The sequence below is a fragment of the Vulpes vulpes genome, chromosome 14 (assembly GCF_048418805.1).
Source record: "Vulpes vulpes isolate BD-2025 chromosome 14, VulVul3, whole genome shotgun sequence".
NCBI lineage: Eukaryota > Metazoa > Chordata > Mammalia > Carnivora > Canidae > Vulpes > Vulpes vulpes.
In genome coordinates, this window is record NC_132793.1 from 49,173,297 (window position 1) to 49,187,800 (window position 14,504).

Genomic DNA, 14,504 nt, shown 5'->3' on the forward strand with positions numbered 1-14,504 from the left:
TAGTAAGCCATTTCATGTCATAAAAAACATGCTTCCTCCTAATGAATTTACTAAATTAAATACTTATACTTATATAAACCAATCATTACTATTTATAATTATCTTGCCATAAATGAAAAGCTAGGGTTTGAAGGGATTAAGTCACTGCTTTTAAGATTCTGGATTTATTTGAAAAAAAAAATGTAATTTTGCATTCAGCCAATACAGGGCATCTTGTTTAGATATTAAGAATTTCTGGGGATCCCTGGGTGGCACAGCGGTTTAGCACATGCCTTTGGCCCAGGGCGCAATCCTGGAGACCCGGGATCGAGTCCCACATCGGGCTCCCGGTACATGGAGCCTGCTTCTCCCTCTGCCTGTGTCTCTGCCTCTCTCTCTCTCTCTCTCTCTCTCTCTGTGTGTGACTATCATAAATAAATTTTTAAAAAATTTTAAAAAAATTTCCAAGGGGTGACTGTAAAGCATTAAACGAAATATAGAGCTTCCTGAGTACAGGAACCCACGGACTGTACAGCTCAAACGCCCATGAAGCTGGCGCTGATCAGAGGGAAATCACTTGGCCTCCCTGACCCTCAGATTGCTCACCTACAAAAAATGAGCTAATCACACCTGCCTGCCTTATCCCTCTCATGGTCACTGTGAAGATCATAATGACATAATGTAAGTTCAAATCCTTTGTAGATTCCAAAACACTTAAAAATGTGTGTTTTACAAAGTTATTGATGAACATAATTCTTTTTCATTTGTTTAACAAATATTAGAAAACATTTCTTACAGGCCCAAGCTTGAAACAAATGAGTACTGTTCATCCTTCTATGAAAACTCAAATTCTTTCTAAAAACAATCTTTACCATGATTTTACATCAACTGTGTACTTTGGGAAGTTAACAATAAGATCCTCCTGAAATAAGAGTCTACTAAACAGATGTGCCTGAGCACAAATGGATGCCTTAAAACTAACCTAAACTGTTTCAAATTACTATGTAGTGTAACTCTGATATTTTACATTTATTTTCTGGCACATCCAGTCCCTGCATCACTCTGCCTCCAGTTTTAGGAGCATCCCTAGTTTCTGGGTATAAATCCTCCTAGCATGTTAAATTATCAAAGGCATTAAGAGGCTCTATTTATTCCTTCTTGCTGGGATTAGAATTTATGAAGAGGGAAGATTGAGGTTTCCTCAATTCTGAGTCCTTGTGTCTGTTTTTGGCAGAATTCCCAATCCTGTGGGAAGAGGTTTTTGCTGTTGTTGTCATTTCAATACCTTTTCTGTAACTTTCCTGCATTTTGTTTTTGGGGCAAAAGCAAAGGAGACAAACTTAAACCAGCTAGAAATTTCAAAATGAATTCCTATGTGTTTCTGGGTCTCAAAGCACAAAACATATTAGGATCCAATTATAAAATGACTCAATGGGTAGTGTGGAAGTAAATATCTTTTTGTTCTGATCTTTGTTCTCATTCAGCTTTCCAGGGAACATTTAAATAGCTTTGAAATAGGTTAGAATAGTCCTATTCCTATTCCTGAAAATGTAATGTTAATTAAAATTATAGATTCCTTGTTTCTAGTGATTTATAAATGCCGGTAAAGCAGAGACAGTAAAGGCTCTGGATCCTTTTTTTCTTCTAATAATATAAAGCATAATGTAACCTATGAAAACTATTTTCTTTTTCTATTTTAAAACAAGTAATTTAAACAAATAATGGAGTTCTCTGGTTGAATACAACACTATCTATGGCCGCAAAAGAACCTTCTCTGTGCATCTTCATGCTTTTATCTCATTATCCATTTAAGGCTAAGGGTGGACAGTGCTGGAGGAAGATCAATCACTCAACTTCTATCAGAGGCTCAGAGTTAGAAGAAAAAGGCACCTCGGTGTCCTAATCTTCAAAGAAAAAGTCAATAAAAAGGTGATTACAACCGAGAGCATGTTTTCAAATGTCAGAACGGGCCTCCTGGGCAAATGTCTGGTGGGGGTGGGGGGCGGGAACTAAATGGCTGGGAACCTCGAAGTGGGACAGTGGCAATCACAAAGTACCCTGAACTGAAACCGCAGAGGCTGGCCACAGTAAAGGAACTGCGCAGATGCCTTATCTTCTCTAGGGGACTAGCGACATCTCCTGCCTTGTTCCTATTTAGTGGGAATGGCCAGAGGAGGTGGGGGGGGGGGGGGGAATTAGAGTATTAGGCCACATGCCAGGGCTCTGATGTGATTAGGAATGATTGGAAATCCCTTAGGAGAATGTCAATTTCCTCTTTATTATCAATAATGTTTGCTTAGGGTCATGGAATAATTTGAGTTGGCCTAAAATGCAGTCTTTAATGGCTACAATGTAGTAGTGGTCTCTTCTGCTTCCTGCATTAATTAGAAATGGCATCTAATTATCGCCTAATGAGCCAAACGAAATGATAAGCTCCTCTGTGCCCTCTTTAACTTTAATCCTGGACTGCTGAGCTGCTTCCTGAAGAAAGCAGTAAAGCATGTGTAACTTACACGGACAAAAGGGACCTTGGCATCGGCATGGGCGCCCTTGCGACCATTCAGCCTGCAATCAAAGTACCTACCAGATGGAGCCGCCACTGGCTGCACACTGGGAAAAATAGGATGAACCTTTTCAGCAAAACATGCAAGAATTTGTCTAAACACCAAACAGAAATCACTTTTCGAGATTATTCTATTTATTTAGCTCTTCCTACATATCTTGAGGGAAAAAGGATTAGTGAGTTTAAGATTTAGAGGAAAAGAGGTAAGATTGAGGCAATAATGAGTTTCTTCATGTGTAAAAAATGTTGCTTTTTCAACAGCAACTAAGGTTGTTATGAGGTTTAAATTAAGTATTTTATGTGAAAGAACCTAGCACAGTGTCAGGCACATAAAAGGAGTGAAACGAATCTTACTTTTCTCCTGTATCTGACTTGGGAATTCCAGATAGACACAGACTCATTAATAAGTCAGAGTCCCTCTTCTGTTCATCACCTATAATGTCAATATTTCAAGTTAATCTGAACAGATCAATAGTCATTAAATTGAACAAGGCAAACAGTACGTAAAATTAAAGTAACTATTTCTCTCCTTAATCAACTGAAAAGCTAATGCTAGCAAAATTGCTAATTATCTGGGCAAACAGTGACTTTTCTCTTTGACCACTAATTCAAGAAAGAAATAAAAATTTTCGATTTACAGTTTTCTTCTTAAAGAACCTTGGCCAAAAGGTCACCCAAAGTACATTCACTTCAGATGAGGTATGGAAGACTGTCCCCGATAATCTGGCAACAAACAGGGTAGCAAAACGTGTATCAGGAACCGGAGTGTCTGGAACAGAGCAAGCGTGCGGAAACATGTACATCCATTTTTCCTAGCATTCTGCTATTGCACTCTCTTATCTTTGATAAAATACTTTTTTGATATCAAATCCATCTATTTTGGAAATGGCATTTCTTCATCTAGATTGCTATTATCACCTTGTCAAAATGTAAAGATTGAGAAATCTCTCTCAAGTTGTTTGTAGTCACTGCTGGTTCATTTTAAACACAAACTCTCCCATATTAGTAAATGTCAACTTTCCTCATTTATATATTGTTCATTATGAAGATGGAAATAGTGATTTCAACATATTAACAAGATACTTATTTAATGATCTTAATGGTTTTCAACCATTTTTAAGAACAAATAAAACATAAGATTATATTAGACTATATCATTTATTGATAGGAACTAATTAATTCATTAGCTTCTGTATATTTTTAACTATTAGTTTTTTAATGTTTTCAAAATACAAAAGTATTCTGTAAAGATGACAGAACGTGTTTGTTCCTTTTCTCAATTAAAGGTACTACCAAGGGCAGCCTGGATGGCAGTTTAGCACTGCCTTCAGCCCAGGGCGTGATCCTGGAGACCCGGGATCGAGTCCCATGTCGGGCTCCCTGCGTGGAGCCTGCTTCTCCCTCTGCCTGTGTCTCTGCCTCTCTCTCTCTCTCTCTCTCTGTGTCTCTCATGAATAAATAAATAAATGTTTAAAAAAATAAAGGTATTATCAACTTACTGGTCAATTATAAGGCAATTTTTAGAAAGTAAAATGTGTATTATGGGGCACATGAGCAATACTTTACATTCACCAGAAGAATATAAAGCAATTTACATTCTTGTAATTACAGCCTTGTAAATACACTGAAGAAGAGCAATACTTTATATTCAGTAAGAGTCTTCACTGTTATAAAATTGTATTACGATATACTATTTATATATCATATAAATGGATTTGCAGAATCATGATTGCAAAATAGTGTTAGAATTGTATTAAAATGATTTTCCATTATATGGATTTTGATGTGCTACTGATCAAATTTTATCTGGATCTGGACAAAGATGGCAAAGGTATGTCTTCATACCTTTGTAGTAGTTTCAAGAGCATCAAAAGGTATCATTAATACTTCCTCAAAATTACACAACCTGGGGGTACCTGGGTGGCTCAGCTGGTTAAGCATTCAACTCTTGATTTCGGCTCAGGTCATGATCTAAGGGTGCTAGGATGGAATCCTGTGTCAGGCTCTGCGCTCAGAGGGGAATCTACTTGAGGACTCTCTCTCTCTTTTTCTTTTACCCTCTGCCCCTCTCTCTGCTTGTGCTCTCTCTCTCTCAAATGAATAATCTTAAAAAAAAAAAATTACACTGGGATCCCTGGGTAGCTCAGCGGTTTGGCGCCTGCCTTTGGCCCAGGGTGTGATCCTGGAGTCCCAGGTTTGAGACCCACGTCGGGCTCCCTGCATGGAGCCTGCTTCTCCCTCCTCCTGTGTCTCTGCCCCCCCCCCCTTCTCTCTATCATGAATAAATAAATTTTAAAAAATTTATTAAAAAAATTACACAATCTGAAAACTAGCCAAATCTACATTTATAAGAAACTCCAATGTAAATATTGACCATATCTCACGTGTTAAATACATTCATTCCCCAAAATAACACAATTGTTTAATACTGGATTACTTTTTGTGTTAATTTCTACTATACCTCTGAGGAGTGGTTTCTATAAGGAAAAAATCATATTAAGTGGGAAAAAAGACGCGCTTTTAAGAACTCTAAATTCACTAGGAAGATTCTGCTCCTATCATTTTATATGACCATACAATTACTGTAAGAAATTTTTTTAAAAGGACAATCAATTCATATAACTTCATACATCATTTCAAAGAGCATACATTAAAGTTAGGTCCCATTTCATTGTCTTCCCCTCTGACTTCATACAGTGAAATGTCCAAATAGCACATAGTTATGTCTGTAATCTGGGCATTTTGTAGAAATCCTTACAGAAGAAATTCACTTAAAGAGGATGTTTTGTATAGTTTAAATGGCAAAGTACAAATAGCCAACATGTATTGAGCCCTACATTTCAGGCATTGTACTGGCTACTTTGCATATACCATTTCATAACAATAACCTATTTAATGAGATGAGACAACTAAGGTTCAGAGAAGTAAAGTAATATGACCGAGGTCACAAAGCTAGTATGTGGTGGGGAGGAAGAATCTGATGACTTGTATTATTGGCATTTTTAAGAAAAGTCGTGTGGCTATTTGTATTTTTTTTTTAAGATTTTATTTATTTATTCATGAGAGACACACAGAGAGAGGCAGAGACACAGGCAGAGGGAGAAACAGGCTTCATGCAGGGAGCCTAACGTGGGACTCCTGGGACTCGATCCTGGGAACCTGGGATTAGGACCTGAGCCAATGGCAGATAGTCACCCACTGAGCCACCCAGGTGCCCCAAGATTCATATTTCTTAAGTACAATGACAGATTAGTTGATTAACAAAGACTTTCTAACATACCTTTCAGTAGAAGGGACAAAACATTTTAAATTTTAATTCTGTTAACAAAGAGATCTTATCTCTATTCATTTGCTTATGTATTAAAAAAATCTTCTTGATTCTTTAATTAGGTATGTTGCTAGAAGATCAAGTGATGTAAGGAAGCTCAGATAAAGTACAATGGTAGCTTAAAGAAAAGTGATGAATTAGGGAAAACTTCAGGGAGGAAATATAATTTGACTACCTTCAAAGGTAGGAAAAATTTACCAGAAAGAGATAAGGCGAAGGTCATTCTGGGAAAAGGAAGTGAGCAATAGCTCAGAGGCTGGGACTGAAGACTCAACCTCAGACAACAAGAACAGCAAGAGCTCTTAGGCTGGCTTTTCCATGAGGTGGATGAGGGAGTCTTCTCATGTAAATAAGATGAGGCCAGAGTATGCTAAGATTGGAAATCTGTTATCAACTCCAACTCCACAGGCAGAGGGAAGTTATTGGGGTTTCTAAGCATGGGAGTAAAAGATCAGTACACTACAGGAGGATAAGGGATGAGGACCATAATGGTCGGGGAGGGAACAAAATCCAGGAGGCTGCTGGAGAAGCCATTACAGGAGCACAAGTATGGCGGAAACAGGAGGACGACGGTGGTAGCAGGCAAAGAGAACAGGAAGTGTCACCTCTAGGAATGGTTAGAAGTGGGTGGAAACAGAGACAGCTGAATGGACAGTGGTGATTATATTGGAGCCTGAGCTACCGGAAGAGTGGCAAACAAAGCAGGAAGAATTAGAAGGAAGTTTTAAATCAGGTTCTGATATATGGAGTTTAAAACTAAAAATTCCAGTCAAGATGTTCAGAGTAGAAAAATCTGCGTATCACGTGGCTGGAGGTAACGGCTGATACCACAACACAGGGTAAGTACAAAGAGAAGAGCTTTAATGAATACGCTCCAAACAAGACAGAGGACAAGGGAAGAAAGAAAACTCTCTCAAAGCTGCAGTGTTAAAGTTGCATAACTGGACTGTTACTAAAATTACCTATGCTAAGTAGAGTTAACGGTTCTCAACTGGGGGTGACTTTGCCCCCACCAGGTGACCTTTACAAATCTCTGCGGACATTTTTGTTGTCAAATCCGAGTGAAGCAGTGTTTGCTATGGCTTCTAGTAAGTAGAGCACAGGGATGTTGCAAAAAATTCCCACGCTGTACAGAATGACACCCACCTCCACCCAAAGGATTACTGACCCAACACACCAATAGTGCTGGGTTGAGAACTCCGGCTTAAGATGAGACGGATCCAATACAGAATCTTAAGCTGTTCAGGCAGATACAGAACACTCAGAATAGAAGGGACATCCATCTGGTGTAATAAAAGTTCTCAAATCCTTCATACTTAGTCTGAGTTAAAATTGAGCTTTAAATTTGCAAAGAAGTTAGGTTTTTAAAAAAAGATTTTATTTATTTGAGAGAGAGAGAGTGTGTGTGCTCATAAGCAGTCTCTCTAGATCAGGCATTGTACTATGCTCTTTACACGTATTATCTCACCTAACTCCCAGGACAACCTTATGAGATAGCTATTTTACACCCACTGTACCGATGAAAAGATTAAGGCCCAGGGAGGTTACTTACTTGCTCAAAGTCATACAATTAGTAAGAGGTAAGGCTAGAGTTTGAACCCGGTTGTCCCTATTGTTAGAGCCATCGCCTGTACCCACCATGGTATCTGGCTTATTCGGCAATCTCTCAGAGCCCCATCTCTGGGTGTGTAGGAGAAGCCCTCCGCTTTGATGGTAAGGTCCCGGCACGAACAAATGCACGAGGCGCATTTGTGCCATGTTACAGGGTGCATCCCCCTGCAATGAAATGGAAGTATTTCCTGGAATGAACAAGTGTTTGTACCCAAATTCACAATTTAAAAACCAAGGAATTTGCTTTGCTTTAAAGAGAAAAGGACTAACAGTTTTAGGGCAGAAATCCATCTCGTATTTTTAGTTCTTTGACTTTTCCAAAAAACTGTAACTTTTAATCTGGCTTTCTACATATACCAAGAGAATCGGCTGTGACAAAACAGCAACCACACAACCCCAACTCACTGCTACTGAAGATTGAGAAGTCTGACAAATCAACCACATTGATTCACTACTGGAATGAGACCAAAGACGACAGCAAACACAGCTGTTTTTATATAATATTTACAATTATCAGGCTTTGAGAAACTTCCTAAAAAAAGCAGGGAATCCTTCGACTTCCTTTTGAATGACAGTTGTGCCATATGAACAGAGGGTGTGATGCTAGCTCTGCAAAGCCTGGCTATTCCCAGATCTATTCTACGGAGATCACATACCGTCCAGAACAAACCAGCCTCTCAACCACCATGTAGTTTTTCTACGCTCTCTTGCACCATTTTTCCTTCTGAAGAGAGAATGACTGAACGTATCACCTATTTCTGAGCTTTTCCACAGAAAGCTCCATCCTTCTTCCAACAGAAATCATAGGCACACGGCAAGGTAATACCAGTGCTCCCTGGCAAGTCCTCCGAGGCTGGCAGCGGGGTGGCTGCCCGGGGCAGCAGGCCGTGCCTCCACAAGCCAATTTTAGAAAATCTGAGGAAGAGGAACTAGAATATTTTTTTTTCCTTTTTGCCTTGGACCTAATTACAACCTTATGCCAGCTAAAGCGATGCCACATCTCCTCATCACAGCAGAGAGGGTAAGGGAAGACGTGGGAGGGAGGCCTGAAGTTGTTCACGTCCGCCCAGGCACTGCTCTGACTCAAGCCTGAGGACTGTCAGATTCTTTAATAACATTCTCTCCGCACATAAACTTCACAATTTAAGGTCACTGTATTTTAATGTCATTCTTAGAATAGGTATGCGTGGATCTGTCACATGCCAGTGAGAGCAGAGGAACGCAGCTAAGGGGTCTGGGTGTCATCATCACCCACAGATCAGGACACTACACAAACCTCCCCAAATGAACACAAATAACTGTCTTATGTCCTAGAAAAAGGAGTATGCTTACAATGACTTAATACAGTTCAACTACTATAAAACCAGACCATTACATTTTTTGTAGTTTACTAGATCTTTAAGTGACAGTGTCAGAATATATTCTTAACTTTAAAGCTGTATGGTGTTAAGTAGGACAGAGATTACTGACACATAAAAAGTAACAGTAGCTATCATCGTTGAGAAGTTCCTATGCACTAAATGCCCACTTGGCACCCTGTAAGCCATCTTCTGCACTACTGTCCAAGTAACTTTGAGCCTCAAAGCTGATTTTGTCATGCCCCTTTTAAAATCTTCCAGTAACTTCCAACTATCGATGGATAAAATCTAAATTCCTGGGACGCCCAGGTGGCTCAGTGGTTGAGTGTCTGCCTTCAGCTCAGGGCATGACCCAGGGGTCCTGGGATCGAGTCCCCCACTGAGCTCCCCACAGGGAGCCTGCTTCTCCCTCTGCCTGTGTCTCTGTCTCTTTTTCTGTGTCTCTCATGAATAAACAAATAACATCTTTAAAAAAAAAAATCTAAATTCCTTAGCATGACGTATAAGACCATCTATCAACTAACTCCTGCCTGTGTCTTTTGCTATTAGTGCCTAGAAGCACTTCGAGCCTTACTGAGCTCCTGGCAACGCCCTGGCATCCCTCACCATGTAGCACGGTATCACTGACGTATACTAATAGCGCGTTTATGCATAAAACACTTAACTTCATGGTGATACTTTACTTTCCAAAGACATTCACCAAACACATGAGAACAGATGCTTACTGGGGTGGAGGCAGAGAGGTAGGGTGGCTGACAGAAGGGGAATAAAGCACTAAACTAGAGAAACCTTGCACAATCTGGAATGTAAGATGCCATGACTGAGGAGTGTGGTTAACTCAGACCTGCACCAAAAACAAGGAAGCTGATGATGCCTTGTTAGGCTAAGCACCACGTATGAGCCAGGGTAGGATACTCAAGAAGGTGTCAGCAAACACTCCTCAGGTTGTGAACAGCAGGTCACAAAACGACTAAGCCTTGTCCTGTACTCCTGTCTTCAAGAAACTGTTCATCCATTATTTCCAAGCACTTGCAAGATTGCCCATTTATCTTTCCACAAGTCAAGGCACCAGCCCATTAGATATCCTTTACTCAGCCTCTGCCCTCAACTCTGGCCACTGCTGGTCCTGGAGATGGAATAAATACAAAGTCCTGAATCCCAGTTTATATTTATTTCAAGCTCACTTTTTAAAAATAAGAAAAATTAAAGAGAACAGAGATTTTAAAGAGATGATGGTGGTAACTGAGGGGCAATGATTGCAGAAAGAGCAAGCTGGAGTAAACAAAACAGCCTACCTGCAGCGAGGAGCACGGAGGTCACAGCTCCCCCCAGGGGAAGAACCACTACCGCGAAGCAGGCAGTAAACAGCTCAGGACCAGGGTCAACACAGGAAGGGCCAAATACCAAAGCTCAAGCCTTGATGGGCTTTAACTTAAGGAGCTACATTTAGCTGCAATGAGTTTTTATAAGGATAGTTAATTGCAGCGAAATATGGGCATGCACTGCATCCCGAAGTAATCAGGGGCCCCGAGAGGGGATGGAGTGTTGGCCCAGACCCTGAAGAGTTCCACACACATGCAGGCCTTTGATCATACTGCCCTCTTCCTCTTACCCAGGAGAACTGATAACACCATTCAGGTGCCAACTGATTTGGTGTGGATGCTTATTAACAATAGGATGTTTTTAAGTTGCAAAGCCCGGAATTATTAACCTATGTGTCCTCAGGATGCCCTGAAGGAGCAGCTATCAGCCTTGTGACACCGGGCCACTCTTCTGTGGACTTATTTGTCTGATCCCACGAGACTCAAAGATCCTCAAGTCCAGGGGTCAAGTCTTATCCATTCATGTCTCTAGCACAGATCACAGTGCCTGGCATTCAGTAAGAACAGTACATATTTGTTTTATAAAGAAGTCAATCAGCTGATGAAGTTAAACGTATATAACCATAACACCGGTAAACCCCATGTGGCAAATGGAAGGTCAACCATGTCTCGATTATTAGATTTTTCACTGATAGTTAAACAAATGTTACTTTCAAATTATTGGATATTTAATTTTCCTTTTCCTTTCAAATAACTAACTGGTTTTCACTTTGAGGTTACAGTAGGCATCTTTAATAAGTTCAATAACAAGAGCTAAAGCCTAGATAATTAGTTATTATTTCCCATTGTATAAATGATTCCAGGGATATTTTACATAATTAACTTTTTCTAAAACCTGAGTCAACCAAACATCTCTAAATCACATCATGTTTTCCCACTGCAATGCAATTCAATTCCCAAGATGTTCTGCTGTTATGCTGGATTAGGAAAGGACTCTGGGGACGCCTCAGTGGCTCAGTGGGTTCAGGGTCAGCTCAGGTCATGATCTCCAAGTCCTGAGGCTCATTGGGTTTCCTGCTCAGTAGGGAGTCTGCTTCTTCCTCCCCCTGCTCTTGCACTCTTACTTGCTCTCTCTCTCTTCCTCTCCCTCTCAAATAAATAAAATCTTTAAAAAGTAAAACAAAAATGGATGACTCTGAAAATTAACTCTAAAATTTAATCTGCAAACTATGTGACCTACAGATACATACCTGTAAATAAATAAGTAGTACAGTAAAATAAATGATTATTTTAGAGGGATGATTGGTTGCTTTATAAACAAAATATTCTTCTGTAGCCATTAACATCTTCCTCTTATCTTATAATTTGGTTTTTTAAACCCTGGGTTTTTAATAATTAAAGTATACCTATATTTTATTAGTAAATAAAAGAGAACGTAGCCTATAAATATAAACTTCTTTAAAATTTCTTTTCCATCTAAAATCAAGTTAAAAGGTTTAAAATCAAGTTAAAAGGTTTAAAGCCAAGGTTTTACAATTTAAGAATATTCATTCTTCAGTAAGCATCCTCACCTAATTCAAATGCCAATGGAATAATTACATCAAAAGCTCTTCAGAATAAATGATCCTCAACTGAACAAAGGACTTCTCTCTCTCTCATATGAAAACCAACTAAATGTAATATTTTTACAAGTGAACTGCAGAAAGAATAATAAGCAATAAGAGTATGCAAAAAAAATCTCTACAATGGCTTTCACTTTCAGTCCAGTCCTAAAAATGAATCTAAATCTGTAAATGGAATCAAGTTTATGTAAAGGTAAGTTTGAAGTCTAATTAAAACAGGGTCTTCAACATGCAGTGGGAGCAAGGCGTAAGGAGGCTGGACACAATGGGACCAAATCTCTCTGAAATGGGAGAATCCAAGTCATTTGCTTAGTGTGTGCATTCCAGACCTAGGTACCCCTATGGAAGTTACATTAATCAAGAAAATTCATCCTCCTACCCAGGTCCTTTCCCATACGCCCTTCAAAGGGGGAATAATGACTTCCTCAGGGACATTTTGATCCTGGGCATGGTCAGAACACAATCACAGCTCATGGTTCCTTTGGCTGCTCCAAGAAGTTTCACCAACACCCAAGTGGGAGCAGATCAACAGTCATCACTAGAATCTCTCTTGGTTAATTGTTATCTTTTGAAGTTACTTAAATGTACACATTTATATTAACTGTGACTGGTTAGTAGGTAAACGCTACAATAGAAGGACAGGAGTTACTCTTAAAAAAGTGTTTTTTTGGGCACCTGTGTGGCTCAGTTAGTTAAGCGACTGCCTTTGGCTCAGGTCATGATCTCAGGGTCCTGGATCGAGTCCCACATTGGGTTCCCTGCCCCATAGAGTCCCTCTGCCTCTGCCCCTCCCCCTGCTTGTTCTCTCTCTCTTGCTCTCTCAAATAAATTTATCTTTTTAAAAAAATTTTGTTGCTGTTGCCATTCCCCAGTAAATAATCTTTTCCACCACTGCTAGGAAGAGATCTTGCCTGAGATAACGTGGCAGCAAATCACATCTGTAGTCAAGATGAACGACTGGGTGAAGGAGGCAAGCCATCCTCTTACTAAAGGCACTGGAACAATTGCTGGTTAGAAAAAAATTAGCCACAAAGCCATTAAACCCTTTTCCTGCATGTGGATTTTGTTTATGATCAGTTCCAACTGCAAATTAGTAACTGCAAATTTTCCCAATGGTAAATAAAAATTCTTATCTAAAATTATGGTCATTGACTTTACAAACACAGGACAGAGGTGTTTTTAATGCACTTTGGCTCTTGAGGTTTGGGTTTTTCTTCCCTACAATTTAACTGGTAATTTTGATGCATACGCATTCCACTAAGCTTAATTTAAATATGCAGCTCAAATTTTTACCAGGAGCATTCTTAGAACATGCTTAAAAATGATGTTAAAATGACCTCCTGTACTTTTGATTCCAACATGTTTAATCTATTTTTCATAACATCTCTCTCAAACTAACATGAAATAGGTTGCAAAAATTTAAATGGGTCAACTCCTTAAAGTGATGTTGAAGTTTGGCAGTTTCTGTGAAACACTCAAAAGAAAAAAACTCATTTGTTCAATAAAAAAAGTCAGTTGTATTATTTCAACAATTTATCTATGACATCTTCCACTATGATATCAATGGCCAAGAAACAGATATCGAATTGAATATTTTACTAGAGTAGGGAGGGGGAAATGAGGCAATTATTCAACATTTTTTTCTTTGAAAAGAAAGCTTGAACAAAAAGACTAGCAACTGCAAAGATTATCTACACTTTTTATCTGTGACTTAATTTTTACTGAAATGGTGTCTATCTCACCAGCTTTCTTCAAAACTACAATTTTAGAATTTCAAAATTACCTTAAGCTGGTAGAGGAGGAGGCAAAGTCACATTCGCAGACAAGGCAAAGCTTCAGATTACAAAGAAGGGAAAACGTAAGCATCTGAACCTGCAGCCAGTCTAAACGTGCTCTTTTGCTCTTACAAGTTTTAGCTTTATTAAGGGCAGCAATTCTATCTTGTTTCATGAATCTTATGAACGAAACGGTCCCATGGTTCACACGTCCGCATACAAGTGGTCTATAATTTCAACCATTTCAGCTTACTTCATCACCTCATGCTTTGTCCCATTTCTTATGCCCTTTTCTCATTTTCTTTAGCCTCTAGGTGAAATCATGGAGAAGACGACAAGGCCGGAAGTGCAAAGGGAGGGGGCCCGGGTGAAAGCCCAGCTCTGGCTGCTGCCCGGGTGCCTGCGGGCTTGTTCAGCGGCAGGCCCCTTGGAAGTTCCGCAGAGATAGTTTCAAAATACTGTAACAAAAAAGAAAAACCTGCATTGTATCAAATATGAGGCATAAGACTAGGAATAATAGAAGGCTTTTAAAAATGGGAGGTAATAACCTCACAGAGATCTTTTGTCACCAGACCCTCCTGTTTTACAGCAAATGGAACAGCACGGCCCAACAGAAGCAAAACGCTGCTCAGCAAATGCTGCCTGGGTATGGGAGGCAAGGTTCCTGGGAGCCGTATTTTAAAAAGTAGAAAGGAACAGGTGAAGTTCATGTTAAGAACATATGGAACATAACCAATATATCCAAAAACATGTCCAATATAAACTATTTCTAAAATATTGTCATTTCAATATGTAGCCAGCATAAAATGCCTAGTACGCATCTCAGTGAGAGCACTTAACAGCCCATCCCAAGGCAGACCGGACACACTCCAGGTGCTCAGGAGCAGCACTGCACCGAGTCGGACAGCACCGACCCAGGACCGGAGGAGGAAGTCAGGTTCCACCA

At 39.7% G+C, this 14,504-nt stretch overlaps 1 protein-coding gene across 3 annotated transcripts in view; it reads right to left on the minus strand.

The window, feature by feature from the left end:
* Positions 1–14,504, minus strand: part of CAMK4 (calcium/calmodulin dependent protein kinase IV) — a 197,157-nt gene that overhangs the window by 112,935 nt on the left and 69,718 nt on the right. The window contains exon 1 of one of the 3 annotated variants that reach the window (XM_072736583.1): positions 13,567–14,016. The exons of the other annotated variants lie outside the window; for them this stretch is intronic. Within the exon in view, the coding sequence (XP_072592684.1) occupies positions 13,567–13,733 (167 nt within the window). The 5' untranslated portion in view covers positions 13,734–14,016. Of the gene's footprint in view, positions 1–13,566; positions 14,017–14,504 lie in introns of those variants that run through there. 3 annotated transcript variants of the gene reach the window in all.